This window comes from Phocoena sinus, chromosome 15 (genome assembly GCF_008692025.1).
Source record: "Phocoena sinus isolate mPhoSin1 chromosome 15, mPhoSin1.pri, whole genome shotgun sequence".
NCBI classification, from domain to species: Eukaryota; Metazoa; Chordata; class Mammalia; order Artiodactyla; family Phocoenidae; genus Phocoena; species Phocoena sinus.
The window spans coordinates 71,914,706-71,934,655 of NC_045777.1; the positions used below are offsets into that span (position 1 = coordinate 71,914,706).

Sequence of the window (19,950 nt, forward strand, 5' to 3'; positions counted from 1 at the left end):
ACTCAGCCGGGTTGGGGGTGTCGTCTCCGGATTTGCCTCCCCCCGGCCCCGACGGGGCGCCACGTGGGGCTCAGGGGGCACAGCGCCAACCTCCAGCGCCCCGCAATGCGAAACGAAAGGGCGGGGCCTGAGAGGGGCGTGGCAAGTAAGGGGCGGGGCGAGCGCGCGAACTGATGGACAAGACCGGCGCTCGCAGACTGCGGACAGGGACGCTGCGGCCGGTCCGTGGGTCAGCCGATCCTTCGACCAGTCGGCCTGTGACTCCACCTCCCCCATTCGCCTTCACAAGAGCCAACCCCCGGCGGGAGCCCGATTGATAATGAAGGCGGCTTCAGCCAATCGCCTGCAGCGCCGCGGGCCGGGCCATCTCAGGCGGGGCCGAGAAGAGCTGTCCTTTCTGGTGGTGCTGAAAAGGGCTCTCCAGCGGTCTTGCGAGATGAGACCAGGAGAAAAAAATTAAAGTTGAAGCCGCCAGGCAGCTGGCTGGGGTCATGTTGTATGTAAGAGGAGGGTTCTCCCCTCCCCAGATCCTGGCCTGTCACCCCTTAGACTTCTCACAAACATAGGAACTTATCATTCTTCTCTGGAGGAGGAGGTAGCGCATTCCACATGAGCTTCGCTGAAATGGTCTGGAAGAGGGCCGGGGGCATATTGGGGGCGCTGAGCAAGCGCAAACCCAGCTATGCTGCCCCTCAACACCCTGGGAAGAGAACATTCAGTTTCCAAATGTGCTGGAATGGTTGGGGGAGGGGTAATAATTACTGCTGGGACTAGAGTTGCCTTCACTTCCCCTAGGGGCCGTGGGAGTGAGGATTAAGACCCTGGCTCATGTGGTCCCTCCTTCTTCCATCTGCACTTCCTCCTCCTCCCTCCCCCCACAGCCCCCAAATAAATCCCAAGCCCCTCCCTTCGCCCGTCCCCAGGATCTGACGTGGGCTCGACACCTTTCTCAGCTCTCCCTCCCGCAGCTCCAGTGCCCGAGCCTCGGCTCTCCAGGTTCTGCAACCCCCTCCTCTCCCCGCCAAGCCCCACTAGAGCACAGTAGGGACCCTCCCTATCCTCGACCACACCCTAGGTCCCCGGAAGCTGTTTTGCCTCGACCCACTCCCCCGGCTTAGAATCCAGCCAGCCTGGCGGACCCAGGTGCCTGAGCCAGAGGGTAACCCAGGCGACCCAGCTCCTTCGCCCTTCTTGGCCCCACCCGCTGCAGCCGGAGCCGCGCCCCCTCTCCCGCAGACAGGAGAGCAGAGGACAGAGGAGACCGGCCAAAGAGGGGTGGGCTCCAGGAGACCCCCAGCCCTGTTCTGCCCCTCCGTCCCAAAGGCAGAGACATTGTCTCCCTTGCTAACTGCCAGTAGGAAAAAAAAAAATTAATAGGAAAGATAAAAGAAGACGGAGGAAAGGTGACAGCTAGATTATTTAGGAGAGGCGCAGAGGAGAGAAATTGGTGTGAGTCGCCATGGGGGCTCCCAGGGCCCAGCATCCGCCACCTCCCCAGCTGCTGTTCCTAATTCTGCTGAGCTGTCCCTGGATTCAGGGTAAGGACTTGCGTGCGTGGGGGTGGGCCCCCGGGAAGGCCCCCAGCTGGGTCCTATACCTTCCTTTCTCCGAACATCCTGCTCCTTCTGAGCTCCTGGGGGAGGGGAGGGGCACAGCTGACGGAGAAGGGGCAAGCCAGGGCTTTCCAGCTTGCACCTGGAGCCCCTAGCCCCATATATTGAGGAATTGGGGAAATTAATGAGGGGAGCTTTTAGCAGCGTCTCAGGGGTTAAATCCAGGAAGAAGGGCTGGGGACGTTGTGGCGGGGCGGGGGGGGGGGATGTCTGCGGAGGCGGCAGAAGCAGGCCGGGTACCAGGGTGGGAGATGGAGGTGCCGGGAGAGATGCCAGGCACAGCACACACAAATGTTCTTGGACGTATGGACAAAGACAGATGAACAGAGGCAGTGCGCAGAGGCCAGATATTCAATCCCCAACTCTGACCACCCCAGCGAGACTCCAGGGAAGGGGGCAGAGACTGCAGAGAAAGAGAGGGAGGACCACACTGCAGAGACAGAAACCCAGAGAAAAAGCTGGACACTGCAGAAGCAAGGGCTGGGAGGTGCTGCCAGACCCTCCGCAGAGGCCCGGGGTTGGGGGGAGAGCATCACTGAGGGGAAAATGAAGGTAGCGCCCTGCCTCTTCTCTGCCCTGCTGGCTCTGTCCGAGGTGCTCACCAAAGGCCCACACAGCCTGGGGGAAAAGGGAGAGACGAAGGGGTAGGAGTGTGATGGGCAGCTGGGAGCCCCTCCTCCAATCTTGGCTCTCAGCCCAGTCTGGGACCCTCTGAGCTCCTGCTGGCCCAGCTGACTGAGGAGAGAATAAGAGCTCTGGAAAAGATCTTTCTGGAGAAGGAAGGAGTGTGGGGCAGTGGAAGAGCTCGCACAACTTCATCTCCCAGGTCTGCCCCTGAAGGAGGAGGAGGCACTGTCGGAGCCTGGAAATGAGACCCCCACCGTAGCCTCTGAGGCCTTGGCAGAGCTGCTCCATGGAGCCCTGCTGAGGAGAGGCCCAGAAATGGGCTACCTGCCGGGTGAGGCCCCCAGAGTGGCAGGAGCAACATAGAGGCAGAGGGAGGGACATTAATTCAGGGAGATGGGGAGCCAGGCCAGTGAAATTCAGAGAGACAGAGAGAGATGGTTCGAGAGAGTCAAAACTGGACATAGACAGTCAGAGAGCCAGAGAAATTGAGGTAGAATGATCAAGAAACAGCACAGAAAAACAGACAGATAGAAAGACAGATGGAAACTCAGAGAGCCAGAATCAGAGATGGAGTGGAAAAGAGACACAGAAAGAGAGAGAAATGCAGAGAGTAGTAGACCTAGAGTCATAAAATCAGAGAGGGATAAGAATATTAAACATAGACCAAGAGTTCTAGAGAGTGCAAAATAAAGAGAGGAAAGAGAAAGGGGTAACCGGGAGAGAGAGCCAGATCTGAATGGGGACACAGAGAGAGAAGCTCAAGGAGACTGTCAGAGTGGAAGGGCCTGGACAGAGAGAAGAAAAGAAGGGGCTGGGGGGCAGGCTGTGGAAGCCTTGGGAGGAGGGGGGAAGTTTGGGTGGGGAAGGGAGAGGTGGGGGTCCTGCGCCTCGTGGGGGAGGTCTTTTGGGTTCAGTGGGGAACTCTCAGTGTCTCTTAGCCCTGATCCCCGACCGAGGCCCATGAATGTGCTCCTCCTGTTTCCTGACTTCCCTTGCACTGTCCCAGGATCTGATCCAGACCCCACACTAGCCACCCCTCCAGCCGGCCAGACTCTTGCAGCACCCTCCCTGCCATGGGCCACTGAGCCGGGCACAGGGCCTCTGACAACAGCCATAACCCCTAAGGAGGGCAGGGGGGCAGGCCCCACCGCGCCGGAGCTGCTGACCCCGCCCCCAGGAACTACGGCCCCGCCCCTTCCCGGTCCCGCCTCCCCAGGCCCGCCCCTCGGGCCTGAGGGAGGAGAGGAGGAGACCACGACCACCATCATCACCACGACAACTGTCACCACGACGGTGACCAGCCCAGGTGAGGAGATTGAAAGGGGATGTGGGAGAAGAGGAAGGTGTGGATGGGGGAGAGGCTGCCGGGAACGTGTGGAAGAAGAAGGGGTCTAGATGGGAGAGGGCCTTCTGCTTAATTATAATAAAGGCTAGCGTTGATACACCCTTACTATGTGCCAGCACTGTTCTATGTGTTTTATGTCTTACGGCAGTTGAGGAAGGGAGTTCTGGGCACAGATGGGAGAGTGAGCATTGGATAAAGATGGTGAGGGGTGCTGGGGAGAAGACAGATGAGGACCCCCAGGGTTACTTGGCTGGGAGGGCAAGAACACAGAGATTCTCTCAACCCCAGCACTTATATCTCTTTAGTTCTGTGTAATAACAACATCTCCGAAGGTGAAGGGCATGTGGAGTCTCCAGATTTAGGGAGCGCGGCCAGCCGAACCTTGGGGCTCCTGGACTGCACGTACAGCATCCATGTCTACCCTGGCTACGGCATTGAGATCCAGGTAACTGGACTTAAGCATATGATTGTGAAACCTCCCAGCCCTTCCCTCCGGGCCCAGGGGTGTGCACGGGTTGGGCCTAGGAGCCAGAGAACTTGTTTTCTGACTCAGATGGACCTATTTTATGAGGATCTCACAGACTCTCCTAAAGTTCTACAACTTGGCCAACGTTACCGTGGTTCTTGGTCTGCTACATACAGGGAAAAGGAAGGCAAGAGGCGGGGGAGCTTAGGGGGTCACACACCCCGGCTGACTTCCCTGGCGGGTCTGGGTCTGGCTTCTTTAGGTGCAGACGCTGAACCTGTCTCGGGAGGAGGAACTCCTGGTGCTGGCTGGTGGGGGTTCCCCAGGACTGGCCCCCCGACTCCTGGCTAATTCCTCCATGCTGGGAGAAGGACAGGTCCTTCGGAGTCCAACCAACAGGCTGCTCCTGCACTTCCAGAGTCCACGGGTCCCAAGGGGTGGTGGCTTCAGGATCCACTACCAGGGTGAGGAGTTCGGAGTGCTGGTGGGAGGGCAGGGGCCACACCGGGCACAGGGAACATCTTCAGGAGCCTTCTAAGCACAGGGTAATGTTGGGGCCTTTTCCTCCTGACTAGGACCATGGGGGGCAGAATCCTCGGAGGAGACCTATACACGCTTAGCTCGCACACTCACAGACCTGTGCCTGGGTGTGCACACATCCAAGTGACAACTCATCCATTCACTCAGCAAATGTTTATTGAGTGCCCACTTCATACAGGCCCTGTGTTATCCTTGGAGAGAAGAATAAACAAGCCAGATGTAAAGGGAACTCAGAATCTAGGTAGGGAGATGGGCAAATAATCAGGATAATTATAATTCAGTGAGATAAGGACCCCCATCCCTATGATGGAGGAACCACTGTCAGAGAGAACAACTATCAAAGGGACCTAAATTTCCCCTATAAGGAATATGGGGACACCTCCTTGGAGGAGGTGATGACTAAGCTGACACCTAAGATGAGTTAGCTAGGGGAAGGGTGGGAGGGAGAGAAAGAGGAAGGCAGATGTCTAGATGGATGGAAAAACACATTTCAAGTCCCAGAGAGGAGAAAAAAATGTGACCCCCTTGAGGCGCTGAGGTAATTCAGCATGGAAGATAGAATTGTCTTAGCTGTGTGACCTGGGGTGAGTTACTTAACCTTTCTGTGCCGCATTGTCTTATCTGAAAAATGGGGATCATAATACTTACTTTGTGGTATTATTAGGAAGATCAAATGAATCAACACATGTCAAGTGCTTAAAATAGTGTCTGGTACACAGTGAGGGCTCGAAAATGTCAGTCATTGCTATTACAGTAAAGCACAGAAAGTGCTGGAGAAGTAGGCCAAGAGGCTAGACTGGGAGGTAGGTTGTATTTGGATGACAAAGGGCCTTACCAGCTTCAGTGAGGAGTCCTTGGACTACTTTATCCTGCAGGGGAGGAGGAGACACTTTGAAATGTTTTAAGCAAGATAGTGACAGCCTCAGATTTGTGACCTAAAAAGATCCTGCTGACTTCTGGGGGTAGGAAGGAGGGGATGTATCTGCGCATGCTTGCATATGCAAGCACCCACCCACAGACAGCCTACACACACGTGTACATCCATATTTGCCTGTGTGTATGGAAACCTTCCCACGATGCAATGTACATTCTAGCATACACGTGTACATGAGGCAAGGGGCCCAGCCCAAGGTCCCATTCCAGACCCTGCTGCCGTCTCCAAAGTCCCTTCTTTTGCTCAGAAACAGAGAGGGAACTGTGTGTTGGGCCAGTGTCCCCTTCACTTCACCTCATGGCCTTGCTGCCCGCTTGTGAGCTCTGCTGACACCAGATCCCTTGTGACTTTATCCAGGACACAGACAACCCGTATCCCTTCCTCACACACTCTCCAGCCTCTCCTGAGGTAAGGCATGCACGGTGGAGATGCCCAGCAGCAGACGCAGACCTACTCGTGGAGAGACCAGTGAGCCGGGGGACATGTAGTTGGTGGTCAGGGCCCGGTTGTTGGGGAGCAAGGGCATGCCTTGGAGGCCCAGGGCTGAGGGCTGGGCTTCAGATATTATAGGATGGCTTCCTGCTGGCTCCTTTAAGCAGCCACTTCCCTAGGGCATTGAAAATAGGACTCTTGAGATGAACTGGAACATTTGAGGAAGCAGGGCTATTGCATAAGTGGGCCTTCATTACCTGCCTCGGTCTTCCCTGCTCTGCGGCTTCTGCAGGCACCTTTGGGACGGAGGCCCTGTTTAAGCCCCTCCCAATTTGCACTGGCTGGGCCCTCCAGTCCACAGTGGCCTCATTAGCTTCTCTGGAAGGTCAAAGGCTCCATCACCCCTCACCCCAAGTCCAGCAAGAGTTTTACAAAACTCTTTCATCAACTCTTGTTTTGGTTGCTTCTCACAGCAGCCCTGGGGGTGGCCATTGTCAGCTCCATCTCTAAGAGGAAGAAAAAGCCTCAAAGCTCATATGGATGGCTCAGCCACCAGCAAATTCATTGCAGAGTCAGAAGTCAGATCTCCAAGTCCCTGACCCCTGGTCATTTATTAATTGAAGCTGAGGGGCGGGCGATTAACATTTTCTGAGTACTTTCTATGTTCCAGGTGCTTGATTCCAGGTTTCTTTTCTTTAAGGCCAGTCCTCAATGATAGGAATTGTTATTGCCATTTACAGATGAAAGGTGAAGTCACCTGCTCAAGGCCATACAGCTAATAAGTTGTGAAACTAGAACTGGAACTTAGGTCTGCCCATCTCCAAATCCAGTGCTCTTTGCACTGTTCCACATTGCCTCTTGGCGGCATCAACTGATCAGCTAGGCTAGGTTTTTAGGAGACAAAATAAAAAACATTTGATTCAGTCTCACAATGGCAATAGGCAGGTGTTAATGTGATGATAAAATTATGCATGTGGATTGTGTTTAGGCAAAAAGAAAAAAAAAACTAACTCTATGGGAAAGGGGAGGGGTCAGGAAGACTTCCTGGCGGAGGTGGTACTTAAGTTACTCCTTGAAAGATGAGAAACAGTGAGAAGAGAGCCTTTCAGGTAGGGGAAATTGTGTGGAAAAATATGGAAGTGGGACTGTAAGGAGTCACAGAACTGTATCGTGTGAGATATATGGGCCGTGGGTGCTGAGAACTGAAGCTGGATGGGCCGGGCTGGAACTGGTTGTGGAAGGAGCTTGAATGTCAATCTAAAGCATTCAGACTTGATTCTGTTGGTCTTGGAGAGCCATCACAGAGGCTAAAGTTTATTCAAATCACTGTGAGGCTTTTTGGTTTGTTTTTTGTTTATTTGTTTGTTTTGTCCACTGCTCGGGTTGCAGGATCTTAGTTCCCTGACCAAGGATTGAACCCCTGCCCGGCAGTGAAATCGCCAAGTCCTAACCACTGGACAGCCAGGGAATTCCTAAATCCCTGTGTTCTAAAAGGCTGTTTTTATGTCTATCTTAGTAGACCATGAACTCCTGAAGGCAAGGCCTCAGTCTTTTTCACCTCTGACCCTAGGACCCAGCCAACGGAATGCTTGTTGAATTTTGAAACAGGGAGAGACCAGGTCTCTTACAGAATCACTCAGGACTGGAGAGTCAGAAAAAGCAAAGGCCCAGGCAAGCTGGACCCTCTGCTAACCAGAGCCTGCCCCTCGTACAAGACCCAGCTTCGATGTACTTCCTCCAGGAAGCCCTTCTTAAAGAACTCTGCCTGGTCTTAAACAGACACACAGAGCTCTGTCAGGATCAAGTTCAGAGTCTATCACTGATTACCAAGTCACTTTCTATTTGTTTGTTTTATCTCATATGTTTCCACAAGAATTTCAGGAGGCTTTCAAAAAAGAATGCAAACAATAAGATTAAATAGAATAAGTAAGAGGGAGTTCCCTGGCAGTCCAGTGGTTAGGACTCCACGCTCTCACTGCCAAGGACCGGGGTTCGATCCCTGGTTGGGGAATTAAAATCCCACAAACCGTGTGGCGCAGCCAAAAAAAAAGAAGAAAAAAAAAGAGAAAAATTGGCACCAGATAATGCTTATTAAATTTGAAAAAAGTAGAATGTGGATAGACAAGCCATTGTTACTAGGGACAAGGCTCAACCTGGTTCTGGGCTTCCTAGCAGCCAGTATGAAAAGAGAGATTACACAGTTCTCATTGCAGGAAAAAAGACAAACCAGTTCCTTAAGGAAAGCAAAGCTTTCCCTAGCACTTCACTTTCACTGGGGGATTCATTTAGGGGACACTGGGTGTTAAGGTCTTTAATGACAGTATAGTCTGTTTCTAAAGGAGTTTCTTGTGACTCCTCTGGATGAAAGCTGAGGGTATAATACCACGTTGACACCCCAGTGGAAGAAAGTCTGTGTGTGTGGAGGGGAGAAAATGGTCTGAGTCACTTAATAACTTGGAGCCTCAACTTCCATCCCTGGAAAGTGGGTCACAGCCTTTTTCTGACTACCTCAAAAGCACTGCGTGAACTCATTTTGGAAGCTGAACAAGCTCTGCAAATACTATTTGCTATTATTAGAGCTGAATGGGGTTCAGAGTGGTCAATTGATTTGCCTGAGTTCACACAGTAAATGGGTGCTAGGGTCCAAAACTTCTTTGAGGCTCAGTTTTCTCATCTGTAAAATGGGGGCCAAAGTGGGTAGATTACAAAGATTAGGGGAGATAAGGGATGTTGACATTACCTCTTCATGAGACAGTGTGTCCATGTAAGGACTCCAGTATGGAGCCAGTTTGTGCCCTGGAGAGTGAGGGGGACCTGGAAAGAGGGGAGGAAATGCTGGGGAACCAGTGAGAGAGGATGGCCTGGGAGAGTGAATCCTCTTTCTCCTGCCCTGCCTGATCCAGCCTACCTCTTGAGCTGCGGCTTCCCTCCCCGGCCAGCCCATGGGGATGTGAGTGTGACAGACCTTCACCCTGGAGGCACTGCCACCTTCCACTGTGATTCGGGCTACCAGCTGCAGGGTGAGGAGACCCTCATCTGCCTCAATGGTACCCGGCCAGCCTGGAGCAGTGAACCCCCCAGCTGCATGGGTGAGTCTCTACCACAATAGGTGTGGTTTTCTGTCCTGGGAGCCCCACTGGTGGGTCCTACCTTGGGGGTCTCTATCTTTGGGAACACCCATCTTGAAGGGGTTTTTACCCTGAAGAGTCCCTATCCTGAGGTCTCCATTTGGAGCTCTTCACCCTGAGGGTCTCAATCCTTGGAGTCTCCATCCTTGGGTGGGGCTCTCCATCTGGGGAAGTGCCACCTCGGGGTGGGGGGTGGGGGTTCCTTTTTTTTTTTTTTTTTTGGCCGTGCCACATGGCTTGTGGGAATTTAGGTCCCCGACCAGGGACCAAACCTGTGCTCCCTGCAGTGGAAGCGCAGAGTCCTGACCACTGGACCACAGGGAATTCCTGGAGGGTTCCCATTTGGGGAGTCTTCATCCTGGGATCCTATCCTGAGTATTTTCCATCTGAGAGCTTCAGTTTGGGGGACTTCCCCATAACTCCCCACCCCAGGGTGTCCACATCTGGGGAGTCTTCATTTTGATGGAATCTCCATCCTGCGGGGGGGTGGTGTCCATCCTAGGGTTTTTCTATTCCAAGGCTGGTTCCTCACCTGGTAGTGGCCTGAAAAAAGTCCTGGGGTGAGCCTGTAGGGCAGAGGTCATTCTAAGGCCAGGTCCCAGGCAAAGGTGTGGGTGCAATAGCTCTGCAGACGGGAAAAGGATGAGTCACCTTAACCTGCCCCCGCACCGTCCACAGCATCCTGTGGTGGCACCATCCACAACGCTACACTTGGCCGCATCGTGTCCCCCGAGCCTGGGGGAGCGGCAGGGCCCAACCTCACCTGCCGCTGGGTCATCGAAGCAGCTGAGGGACGCCGGCTGCACCTACACTTTGAGAGAGTCTCCCTGGATGAGGACAACGACCGGTGAGGGTCTGGGCCTTGCGTCAGAGGTCCTCACTTCAAGGAAATAGGGAGGCTTGCAATAGACAGTCAGACAGACGCAGGGGGAATCCCAGTTGGGATCTATGTCAAATGCGGGTGAGTCCTTCCCCTTTCTTAGGCAGTATAGCTGTGCAAACTGAGACAAATCACTTAACCTCTCTGTGCTTCAGTTTTCTCATCTGTAGAATGGAGATAATAGTACCTCCCTCTTAAGGTTTCTGTGAGGACAAATGCATTAAGATATGTAAAGTGCTTGGAATGGTGCCTAGCACACAAGCAGCACTATAAATGTGTTTGCCAACGTCATCATCATTATTCTCACTCTTTATCTAGCAAACTAGTATCCCAGCTCTGACATTAGTTGCTATGTGTAGCTGGACAGGTTACTTACTCTTTCTGTGCCTCAATTTTCTCATCTATAAAATGAGGGATAATGTAGTATCTAACTCAAGGGTTCTTGTGAGAATTAAGTGAGATAAAATGTGTAAAAGCTTAGAAGAGTACATGGCATATAGTTAATGTTTGAAAATAATAGCTACGAAATTAAGTTAGGAGAGCAGGCAAGAGGTGAGGCAGCTTCTGAGGGGAAGCTGAGCTCCTGGCCACCTCTGTCCATCCCAGGCTGATGGTGCGCTCAGGGGGCAGTCCCCTATCCCCGGTGATCTATGACTCGGACATGGATGATGTCCCAGAGCGGGGTCTCATCAGTGATGCCCAGTCCCTCTATGTGGAGCTGCTTTCAGAGACACCTGCCAATCCCCTGCTGCTAAGCCTCCGATTTGAAGGTAACTGCCCTTCCCCTGAGGCCCCACCTGCTGCACCTTCCCCTCTTCCTACGCCCAGGCATGGTCACAAGCACATAATCCATCTCTGCTTATCTCCACATTTGGATTCCTGAAAACTGACTTGTCTCCCCATCCCAAATCGACAAGGACACATTCTAATTCCCTGAGGTGGTCTTTTCTACTTAAGCTTCAAGTGTGGCTGGATCCAGGTACACAGCCAAGAGACCAGTTACTTAAATCTCTCCATTCTTTCCTCTCGGTTGGCTTCATTCTCAGGCAGACTCTCAGTCTGTTGTGTACCTAGCAGTTACAGATTTACATACCACCAACTTTAGTAACCCCATCAGAGAGAAAGCATACCACTTTCCTAAGAGCTTTAACAAAAATGCCAGGAAAGGCTTTCATTGCCCTGGCTTAGGTCATCTATCTATGCCTGAGCCAATCACTGTAGCTAGGGGCAGGTAGTGTTATGATTGGCAGATCCACATCACATGGCCATCCCTGGTTGGCTCCAACTGAATCTCATGGACTGGAAGTGGGGAGGACATGTGACCCAAAATGAAAATAGGAGTGCTGTTAACAGACAAAGGGGACTGGATGCTGGATAGGTAGGAAGGAAGGAAGTCAGTGATCATGGGAGGGGGCATTTGAACTGGGACTTACAGGATAGAGAGAATTTTAAAAGAGGAAGATTGGGAATGAGCATCTCAGGTGAAAGGAACAGTGTGAGCAACAGTAAAGAGGTAGAGAAAAGCCTGTTATGTTTGGGAAACAGAGAGTTTCACTGTGGCTGGAGCAGAGGATTTGTGTAAACAGTAGCAGGAAAGAGACAAAGCAAGTAAAATGCTCAGAGATGGGAGGGGCTAGTTTCTGGTATGAATCAAGGGAGAAAGGGAATTGGCACTTGGCCCTGATGGATGCATAGGATTTGGACATGACACCTTATCAGGTTAAGTAATGGTGAAACAGAACAGTGGATCTGAAAAATAAATTGCATTTTAGATTCTGAGAGTGCAAAGAGAATTTCTAGGTTTGAGGCCTGTCTCCATGGTTGTGGGCCACTGCTGCTCCATGGGCTTCAGACTCTTTCTGTATCATAGGCACCTGAGCCTTACCTGAGTCTAAGATATGATCAGATGGGCAAAAACTAAAACACTCTACAAATGTTGATTTTTTTGCTGACTTAGACCAAAGTTAAAACTCAGTAGCTTTTGTGTTTGCCTCACTTTTGGATTCTAGCCACAGTATGGATAATCAGGGTTGATCAGAAACCAACGGTTATTTTTGAGGAGCGAACACACCTACATGAGCTAGGTCTCCAAAGGCACCGTTTCCCCCCACTCCATTGCAGCTTCCAGAGTCAAGTGTCTCTGGCTGGGAATCAAGGAATCTGGGCTTGAGGTCTGGTTCTGCCACTGCCCTACTGTGTGACATGGAGCACATGGCTTTTTGTCTGTGGACCTAGTGTCCTCATCTGTAGAATAGTGGCTGGGACTTGACTGACCTTGGGGTTTCTGTCCAGAGGCCGGGGAGCTAACGTAAATATGTGAATGAGGAATGTTAGGGTTTGGGGGAAACTGGAAAGTGAAAGCTAAGCCCAAAGGCTTTCCATTTTAAATAGCCCACTGGGGGGCCAAACCACACTGGAATTCAGCCTGGTTCCCCAGTCTGAGATTCCTGGAGGCCTGTCCTAATGCTTAATTCCTGTGACTGACTCCTCTCTAGCCTTTGAGGAAGATCGCTGCTTTGCCCCCTTCCTGGCACATGGCAATGTCACCACCACGGACCCTGAATACCGCCCAGGGGCACTGGCCACCTTCTCGTGCCTCCCAGGATATGCCCTGGAGCCCCCTGGCCCCCCCAATGCCATCGAATGTGTGGATCCCACAGAACCCCACTGGAATGACACAGAGCCAGCCTGCAAGGGTGAGCGTGCCGCCTTCCCTGCCTCCCCAGAACATCCTTCAGTTCACAGACTACCCCCTGAGCTGGGGATCCTAGGAAGGCCGTTCAGGAAGGAGAACCTAGTAAACTCAGGATCAATCTCTGTCCCTTTCAGAGGCTTAGTTTTCTTAGCTGAGTAGTTGATGGGCTTGTTACAGAGTTCAGGGGTCATAACCCAAATATCTTCAAGAGCTAGATTGGGCTAAGTCATGGATTGGGTGGTAACGCATAGGCTGGAGACTGGGCGGGGTTAGTTAAGAGTGGGGCGGGGGGATTGGACACAACAGGACTAGATGTGGCAAGAATCAGGTGGGTAATAGATAATAGGAAACCGGGGAGGCAGTCTGGTGCACACAGTTGGGAGTGGTGAGGATCGTAGCGAAATAGAGACTGCATGCCCACCTGGGTCCTGAATCTGACACCCTTTCTATCCTAGCCATGTGTGGAGGGGAGCTGTCAGAGCCAGCTGGTGTGGTCCTCTCTCCGGATTGGCCCCAAAGCTATAGCCCCGGCCAAGATTGCGTGTGGGGTCTGCATGTCCAGGAAGAGAAGCGCATCTTGCTTCAAGTTGAGATGTATGTTTGGGTACTGCAGAGGGTGCAATGGGTGTGGGCTCAGCCACGTGTGGTATGACAGTACCCTGGCCTGCATCTTGAGCCTGGTGAATACATGTTCGGATGAAAGAAGTGGCTAAGGATTCAGGATAGGGATGTGGGACGTCGGGTAGACCCAGGTACAAATCACTTACTGGTCAGGCAACCTTGGACAAGTAAATGGGGTAATGCAGCCTTCCTCGGGGACTATTGTGAAAAAGGGGCTCTGGCCTGAAGTCTCACTCTGGCTGTTTCTGAGGCCCCCCTGGAGTGATTTCCAGGGACCCAGGCCCAAGCTGTTGCATCAGCGGCATCACACAAGGTGGGGCATGGGTGTGCGGGAAATCCAGTGAGCTACTTTGGTGTGAGGCGGTCATGTGCCTGGACAGAACCAGAAGTGGGCGTGGCTCAAAAAGCATGTACTCGGTTGGGGCCTAGAGTTGGGCTGGGTGGTAATGAGCATGGTCTGTGATTGGTCAGAGCTGGAGTTGAGCCTGGCTGTGCATCATCTGGTGATGGAGGAGGGACTGGGAAGTGGGAGGCGTCAACAATGATCAGGGTTGGGGATTGGGAAGCAGGAGCCGGGAGCAGCCACAGACCAAATGGAACCTGGAGCGACTAGGGTGGAGGAGAAGCCCATAACTGATCCAAACTGAGGCCTGGGATGGGAGAATGTAGGGCGGGACTGGAGAGTAGGCAAGGTTGCTAATGAGCTGAGTTAGTGATTGGGCAGGACCAGATGGGAGGGGCCGATCGTAACCCAGCCCCTGTGTCTGGTCCCACTCCCTCCAGCTTGAATGTGCGCGAAGGGGATATGCTGACACTGTTCGATGGGGACGGTCCCAGTGCCCGAGTCCTGGCCCAGCTGCGAGGGCCTCAACCGCGCCGCCGCCTCCTCTCCTCTGGGCCCGACCTCACGCTGCAGTTCCAGGCACCGCCCGGACCTCCAAACCCGGGCCTGGGCCAGGGTTTCGTGTTGCACTTCAAAGGTACCGAGGCCTAGGGTCCCGAGATGGGAAGGGGTCCCGCAGGTCAGAGAGGCCCCCGAAGCTGGAAGGGCACCCTGGGTCGCAGGACAGCCTCCAAACTCGCCGTCTCTCCCCTGCAGAGGTCCCGAGGAACGACACGTGCCCCGAGCTGCCGCCCCCGGAATGGGGCTGGAGGACGGCTTCCCACGGGGACCTGATCCGGGGCACTGTGCTTACTTATCAGTGCGAGCCTGGCTATGAGCTGCTTGGGTCGGACATTCTCACCTGCCAGTGGGACCTGTCCTGGAGCGCAGCGCCGCCCGCCTGCCGAAAGAGTGAGCCCGGGCCCCGCCCTAATCCTCTCGTGGCTCCGCCCCTGCCCACCTGGGTTTCACGGCTCTGCTTGGGCTCCGCCCACCCCCTATGCGCCCCGCCTCCGTATGTTCTTGTTCCCGCCCCTGTTCTGTCTGGACCCATCCCTTCGCTCGAGGTCCTGCCTAGATCTTCCTCAGGCCCCAACCATATGTCCAGTGGGTTCCACTCCTCTGTTCCTCGGTGTCCCGAAACTGCACCCTCTGGTCCCCACTCTCATCTTCCCAGGACTGCATCCCTCTCTCTTGCACTGTTCTGGGTCCTGAACCTGGTTCTTCTGGGTTCCTCCCCCATCGTCTCCTGGCCCTGCCTCTGCCCAGTCTGAGTCCCGCCCCCCTGCCCCCCTGACCACCCCCCCCCCCGCCTGCCCCGTCATCTCTTTTGTTCTAGGCCTTGCTCCAGTCTCTCAGTCCCCAACCCTTGACATTATGGGGAGTCACTTTGCAGTGGCCTAGGCTTGTCAGAGAGCTCGGTTTATTTTATTTTATTTACTTTTATTTTTTTAATAAATTTATTTATTTATTCATTTATTTATTTATTTTTTGCTGAGTTGGGTCTTTGTTGCTGCACGAGGGCTTTCTCTAGTTGCGGCGAGCGAGGGATACTCTTCGTTATCCTGCGGTGCGCAGTCTTCTCATTGCGGTGGCTTCTCTTGATGCGGAGCATGGGCTCTAGGCGTGTGGGCTTCCGTAGTTGTGGCTCGTGGGCTCTAGAGCACAGGCTCAGTAGTTGTGGCGCACGGGCTTAGTTGCTCTGCGGCATGTGGGATCTTCCCGGACCAGGGCTCGAACCCGTGTCCCCTGCATTGGCAGGCGGATTCTTAACCACTGCACCACCAGGGAAGCCCGTCGGTTTATTTTAATTCCGTTATTAAAGTCCCATGATGTGTTGGGGCTGGAGTTATGTGGAGGTGTTGGGGACTCTCCCTACCCTGACAGAGCTCACAGTCTGGGACAGGGACAGATAACTTAACTCAGGATATTAGAGTGGTAACCGCTGGGTGACTTCAGGCAAGGTACTTAACATCTCTGAGGCTTTGGCTTCTTCCTCAGTGAAGTAGGAATAGAGGATTGTGAAAAGCAAATGAAAAGCTTTTCCCGTTAGTGCCTGGTGCAGGTAAACAGTGAGTAAGTAGTAGTTGCTATAAGTATGAAGAAGGGCTGTAGGAAGAGGGGTGGGTTAATTGTCCCAGGGATACGGCAGGAGATTTCACAGAGGAGGTGACATTCAAAGGAGCTGGGAGAATTTATCTTTTAGAAGAGCAGAAAAGGGTGGCATCTTGTCACTTCCTCCAAATTTCTGGAAGCCTGTCACCAGGATATAGGATTGTAGGTCTTTCACCTGGCCCCTAGGAGCAACGGTGGGACCAATGAGGATAAGTTTCAGGAAGCCAGATTTGGACTGGACACAAGGAAAACTTTCTAGTTGACACAGCTCCCCATCCCTGGAAGGAGTCACAGGATGTCCAATCTGGAACCCAGACCGCACGGGGCAGGGACAAGAAGGGATGGAAGCGGGGCCCAGAGGGGATAGGGCGTAGCCCAACTGCCCAAGACTCAGTAGGGACCCTGCCCAAGGCAGCACATGGAGCCTTCAGCTGAGCTGAGCCCTAAGTCTCTGAATCTCAGCCCAGTGCTCCCTGGCTGTGACCCTGAACAGTTCCAGCTTTGCCACTCCCTGGCTGAGTGACCATAGACCAGTCATTTGACTGCCCTGAGCCCTGAGCCCCAAGGGAGGTGATAGTGATGCTGACCTCTCTGAGATCATCAGGGTATATGATATCATGTTTGTAAAACATTTTCGCGAGGTGCCTTGCTCAGGTCTATATATAAGAAATGGCTTTGATTGGGATTCTTCCACAGCAAGGTTGTAAACAAATGCTCGCAGAGGCCAGGCAGGCAATACAAGTGAGCAGAAGGGGCTGGGGATGACGGGAATGAGGGGAGCAGGAGGTCTGGGCCCCTCTGAAGAGGGCAGCTGCTCTGCTGCTGCTGACTTGCCATGCAGGGCTGACACGGTTGGGATTTAGCTGGTTTGCTCTGGTTGAGTGGTTCAATATTTCAAATTTCACCCTAGGATGGGGGCCCAGGTTGCCCCAAACATTCTGTTTTCTGGAAGAAACCTGCTATGTAAAATGCGTTGAATTTTAAGTTTTCCAACTCCTGCTCTGTTCATTCTGAGGAAGGAGTGGGAGGTGTGTGCAGAGTGTTGCCCAGAGGAGATGGCCCACGACTCAGGCGTCTCCCAGCTCTAAGCTTCTGGCAGATCTTTTAAGGGCCGGGCTCCCCCTGACTTTGCCCTCCTGCCAACAGTCATGACTTGTGCCGATCCTGGTGAGATCACCAATGGGCACCGCACCACCTCAGATGCCGGCTTTCCTGTTGGCTCCCACGTCCAGTACCGCTGTCTGCCGGGGTACAGCCTGGAGGGGGCGGCCGTGCTCACCTGCTACAGCCGGGACACGGGCACGCCCAAGTGGAGCGACCGGGTCCCCAAGTGCGCCTGTGAGTCTGGGGACACCCTAGGATGGGTGGCTGGGTGGCCTGCTCAACGGTGCAGCTGGCCCATGACTGACCTCTTCCCTGCAGTGAAGTACGAGCCGTGCCTGAACCCCGGGGTGCCAGAGAACGGCTATCAGACATTGTACAAGCATCACTACCAGGCGGGCGAGTCTCTGCGCTTCTTCTGCTATGAGGGCTTTGAGCTCATTGGCGAAGTCACCATCACCTGTGTGCCCGGGCACCCCTCACAGTGGACCAGCCAGCCCCCACTCTGCAAAGGTGCCTGGGCAGGCAGGGCAGGAGGGGGCACAGCAGTGTCCAGGATGTGACAGGGCTGGGAAAGTCAGGTAGCAAATTCGAGACCCTGCCGAGCTCCCCATCCACTTTCTATGGGCTCTCATCATCAGAGGTATAGCCAAAAGCCCTGGAGAAGTTCAAGGTCATGGAATTATCCTAAGGGAAGTAGTAGAGGGGGCTTTGGTTTGGCAGTCCCTTGCCCTCCGAATAGGTCTCAGTTTCCGTATTTTTGACAAATCCTGCAGACCTGGTTGGTTTAGACTGCCCAGGGGTCTGGAGGAGGAGGACCGAGGCCCTGCTCTGACTGTTCCTCCCCTGTCCCCAAGGGAAGGATCGAGTTTAGGTTGAGCAGAGGGCAGGGAATCCAGGCTGTCCAGCCCAGCCCCACTGGGCTCCCGGCCCTCTACCCAGCCTCCTTCCCTCCCTGGCTCAGACCCCGTCCCCTCCTCCTCCTCTCCCTGCAGTGGCCTATGAGGAGCTCCTGGACAACCGAAAACTGGAAGGTCAGTGAGGGCACAGGTGGAGACCCAGGCCTGGCCAAGTTGGGAGGGCAAGGCAGAGGCCGGGGGCAGGAGGCCAGGCCCCCGGTGGGGTGAGGCCCAGGGTTCAGGGCCCAGGGCAGGAGGCTGGGAGAGCCCAGGGCTGGGCCCAGCCCCAGATCACTGGCCTCTCCTCCTCCTTCCAGTGAGCCAGACCACCGACCCGTCACGGCAGCTAGAGGGTGGGAACCTCGCCTTGGCCATTCTGCTGCCCCTAGGCTTGGTCATCGTCCTCGGCAGTGGCGTTTACATATACTACACCAAGTAAGTACATAACTCAGGGAGCTGCTGGCCAGGGCAGACGTCCTGCCTGCCTGGCACAGAAGCCCGGGTGAGGGGGGGTTGGGGTCTCACTTCTCGATAAGCCCCTCTATCTCCTTCCTTTCCCAGGCTACAGGGAAAATCCCTCTTCGGCTTCTCAGGCTCCCATTCCTACAGCCCCATCACGGTGGAGTCAGACTTCAGCAATCCACTGTATGAAGCTGGGGTGAGCCCTTCCCCTACCCCTGGAGTGCCACATCCCTCAGCTCCCCTGGGACTCCATAACCTTCTCTCAAGGTCTTTGTAATATCTGTCTTGGGAATTGCAAACTCAGCTGCCTACAAAGGCCACATCAATGAACAAAGCCAAGTCAGGTGGGCCAATCGGGAGTGGTAAGGACTGTGACCAACTGGAAAGCTTGTACCCCATCCAGTCCATGGAGGGAACCTAGGCCCAACTGCCAGACCTTCCAACTGTTCAAGACAATCCAGAAATTTAGATTTTTATGTGACTTTAAGATACTGTAGGATGAACCAAATACACCCATTGGCCAGATTCAGCCCCATTCCCACCCCATGGTCCCCAAACTCCCAGTGATCTATGTTATTTTAAAAACACAGAGTCTTTCCCCTTCCTTGGGGATGCCTCCTCCACCTCCATCCCATTCTAGCGACTGATGCCATCTCTCCGTTTCCAGGATACACGAGAGTATGAAGTTTCCATCTGAACACCAAGACCAAGGCTGCAGGACCCAGGACGCCCCTCCTCTCCTCATTCTGGGCAGGAAGGAGTACAGGACCTGGCCTCTGGCTCCCTTCCTCCCTGCCGTGTAAATAATCTCCTGGTCCCACAAGAGGGTTTTGATGGCCCTGGGGACCCTACAGTACATAAACCAGCATCCTGTGCCCAAAGCCTCCTCTTCTCAGTTGCCAAACAAGTGGCCTGCCCCCCACTCACCCTACCCCCTTTTGGACCCTAGGAGGGGAACTCAGCCCCTGATGCAACTCCTGGGGACCCTCCAGCCCAGGGCATCCCACAAGGACTACCCAAGAGCTCTGCTGTTCCCTTGGTCATGAAGGCTCTGCCCTTCCCAGATGCTCTGTCCCCGGGCCTAACCTCTGACCCTTGGAGGGTCAGAAGAAGAGGGATGAAGGGGAGAGCTGGGACAAGGCCCCTACCCCCTTCCTGCCATGTCCCCTACCCACAGTCTCCCCACCTTTGCTTCTGAATTTTTGTTTTTGAGCAATAAACAGAAAATCTCCATTTGTAACTGGGCTGGTGGGGTGTGGGAAGGTGGGTCACAGAGCACTGGAGATGGTGATGGTGGCCTCTCTGGAAAGAGGGCTGGGGAGAGGGGAACACTTGGGGAAAAAGATGGAAATTTAAGATTGCACACAGGGCAGTGTTGAAGGGGCTGGCCTGGGGTCAAAAAGCCTGACTTTGGGCTCAGCCTCTGGAGGACCAGCTGGGCCCACTCCTGGCCTCAGCAGTCTCTCCACAGGGCTTGGCGTTTCCAGGCTCTTCTAGCTGGGTGATAAATGACAGTAGCTGCCTCTCCTCCTTCACTGTTTGGCAGGTGACAAACAGCGCTCAATTTGTTTCATGACCTGTTGACCTAAAAGTCAACCCCCTTTTGAGAAATCTTGTACCCATCCAAGTGTACCATTTTTCCCCCCAATCTTTTTGGCATTTATTTATTTTTGGCTGCGTTGGGTCTTCGTTGCTACGCGTGTGCTTTTC

The 19,950-nt window shown here is 53.8% G+C and overlaps 1 protein-coding gene across 6 annotated transcripts; it reads left to right on the top strand.

Annotated features, from left to right (window-relative positions):
* Positions 1 to 925: 925 nt before the first annotated feature.
* Positions 926 to 19,480, top strand: SEZ6L2 (seizure related 6 homolog like 2). Of its 6 annotated transcripts, XM_032605571.1 has the most exons (19): positions 926 to 996; positions 1,424 to 1,538; positions 2,440 to 2,571; positions 3,247 to 3,546; positions 3,891 to 4,030; positions 4,314 to 4,515; positions 8,861 to 9,046; positions 9,764 to 9,932; positions 10,572 to 10,735; positions 12,461 to 12,661; positions 13,116 to 13,254; positions 14,065 to 14,261; positions 14,381 to 14,575; positions 16,925 to 17,116; positions 17,201 to 17,392; positions 17,875 to 17,913; positions 18,096 to 18,213; positions 18,340 to 18,436; positions 18,908 to 19,480. In XM_032605571.1, exons 2-19 carry the CDS (start codon positions 1,460 to 1,462, stop codon positions 18,935 to 18,937), a joined length of 2,772 nt encoding a protein of 923 aa, XP_032461462.1. In that variant the 5' UTR covers positions 926 to 996; positions 1,424 to 1,459; the 3' UTR covers positions 18,938 to 19,480. The 6 variants fall into 6 exon arrangements, with proteins under 6 accessions (XP_032461462.1, XP_032461464.1, XP_032461468.1 ...); XM_032605575.1 differs by lacking the exon at positions 926 to 996 and having other exon boundaries at positions 1,460 to 1,538; positions 3,457 to 3,546; positions 18,908 to 19,334; XM_032605573.1 differs by lacking the exon at positions 17,875 to 17,913 and having other exon boundaries at positions 949 to 1,538; positions 18,908 to 19,121.
* Positions 19,481 to 19,950: the final 470 nt, after the last annotated feature.

What these genes read in the sequence shown, in the direction of transcription:
- SEZ6L2 (XM_032605571.1), top strand. Translation starts at nt 1,460, where the DNA reads ATGGGGGCTCCCAGGGCCCAGCATCCGCCACCTCCCCAGCTGCTGTTC. An exon ending in AGAAATGGGCTACCTGCCGG is followed by an intron (nt 2,572 to 3,246) that starts GTGAGGCCCCCA and finishes GCACTGTCCCAG; the next exon opens with GATCTGATCCAGACCCCACA. An exon ending in CACGACGGTGACCAGCCCAG is followed by an intron (nt 3,547 to 3,890) that starts GTGAGGAGATTG and finishes ATATCTCTTTAG; the next exon opens with TTCTGTGTAATAACAACATC.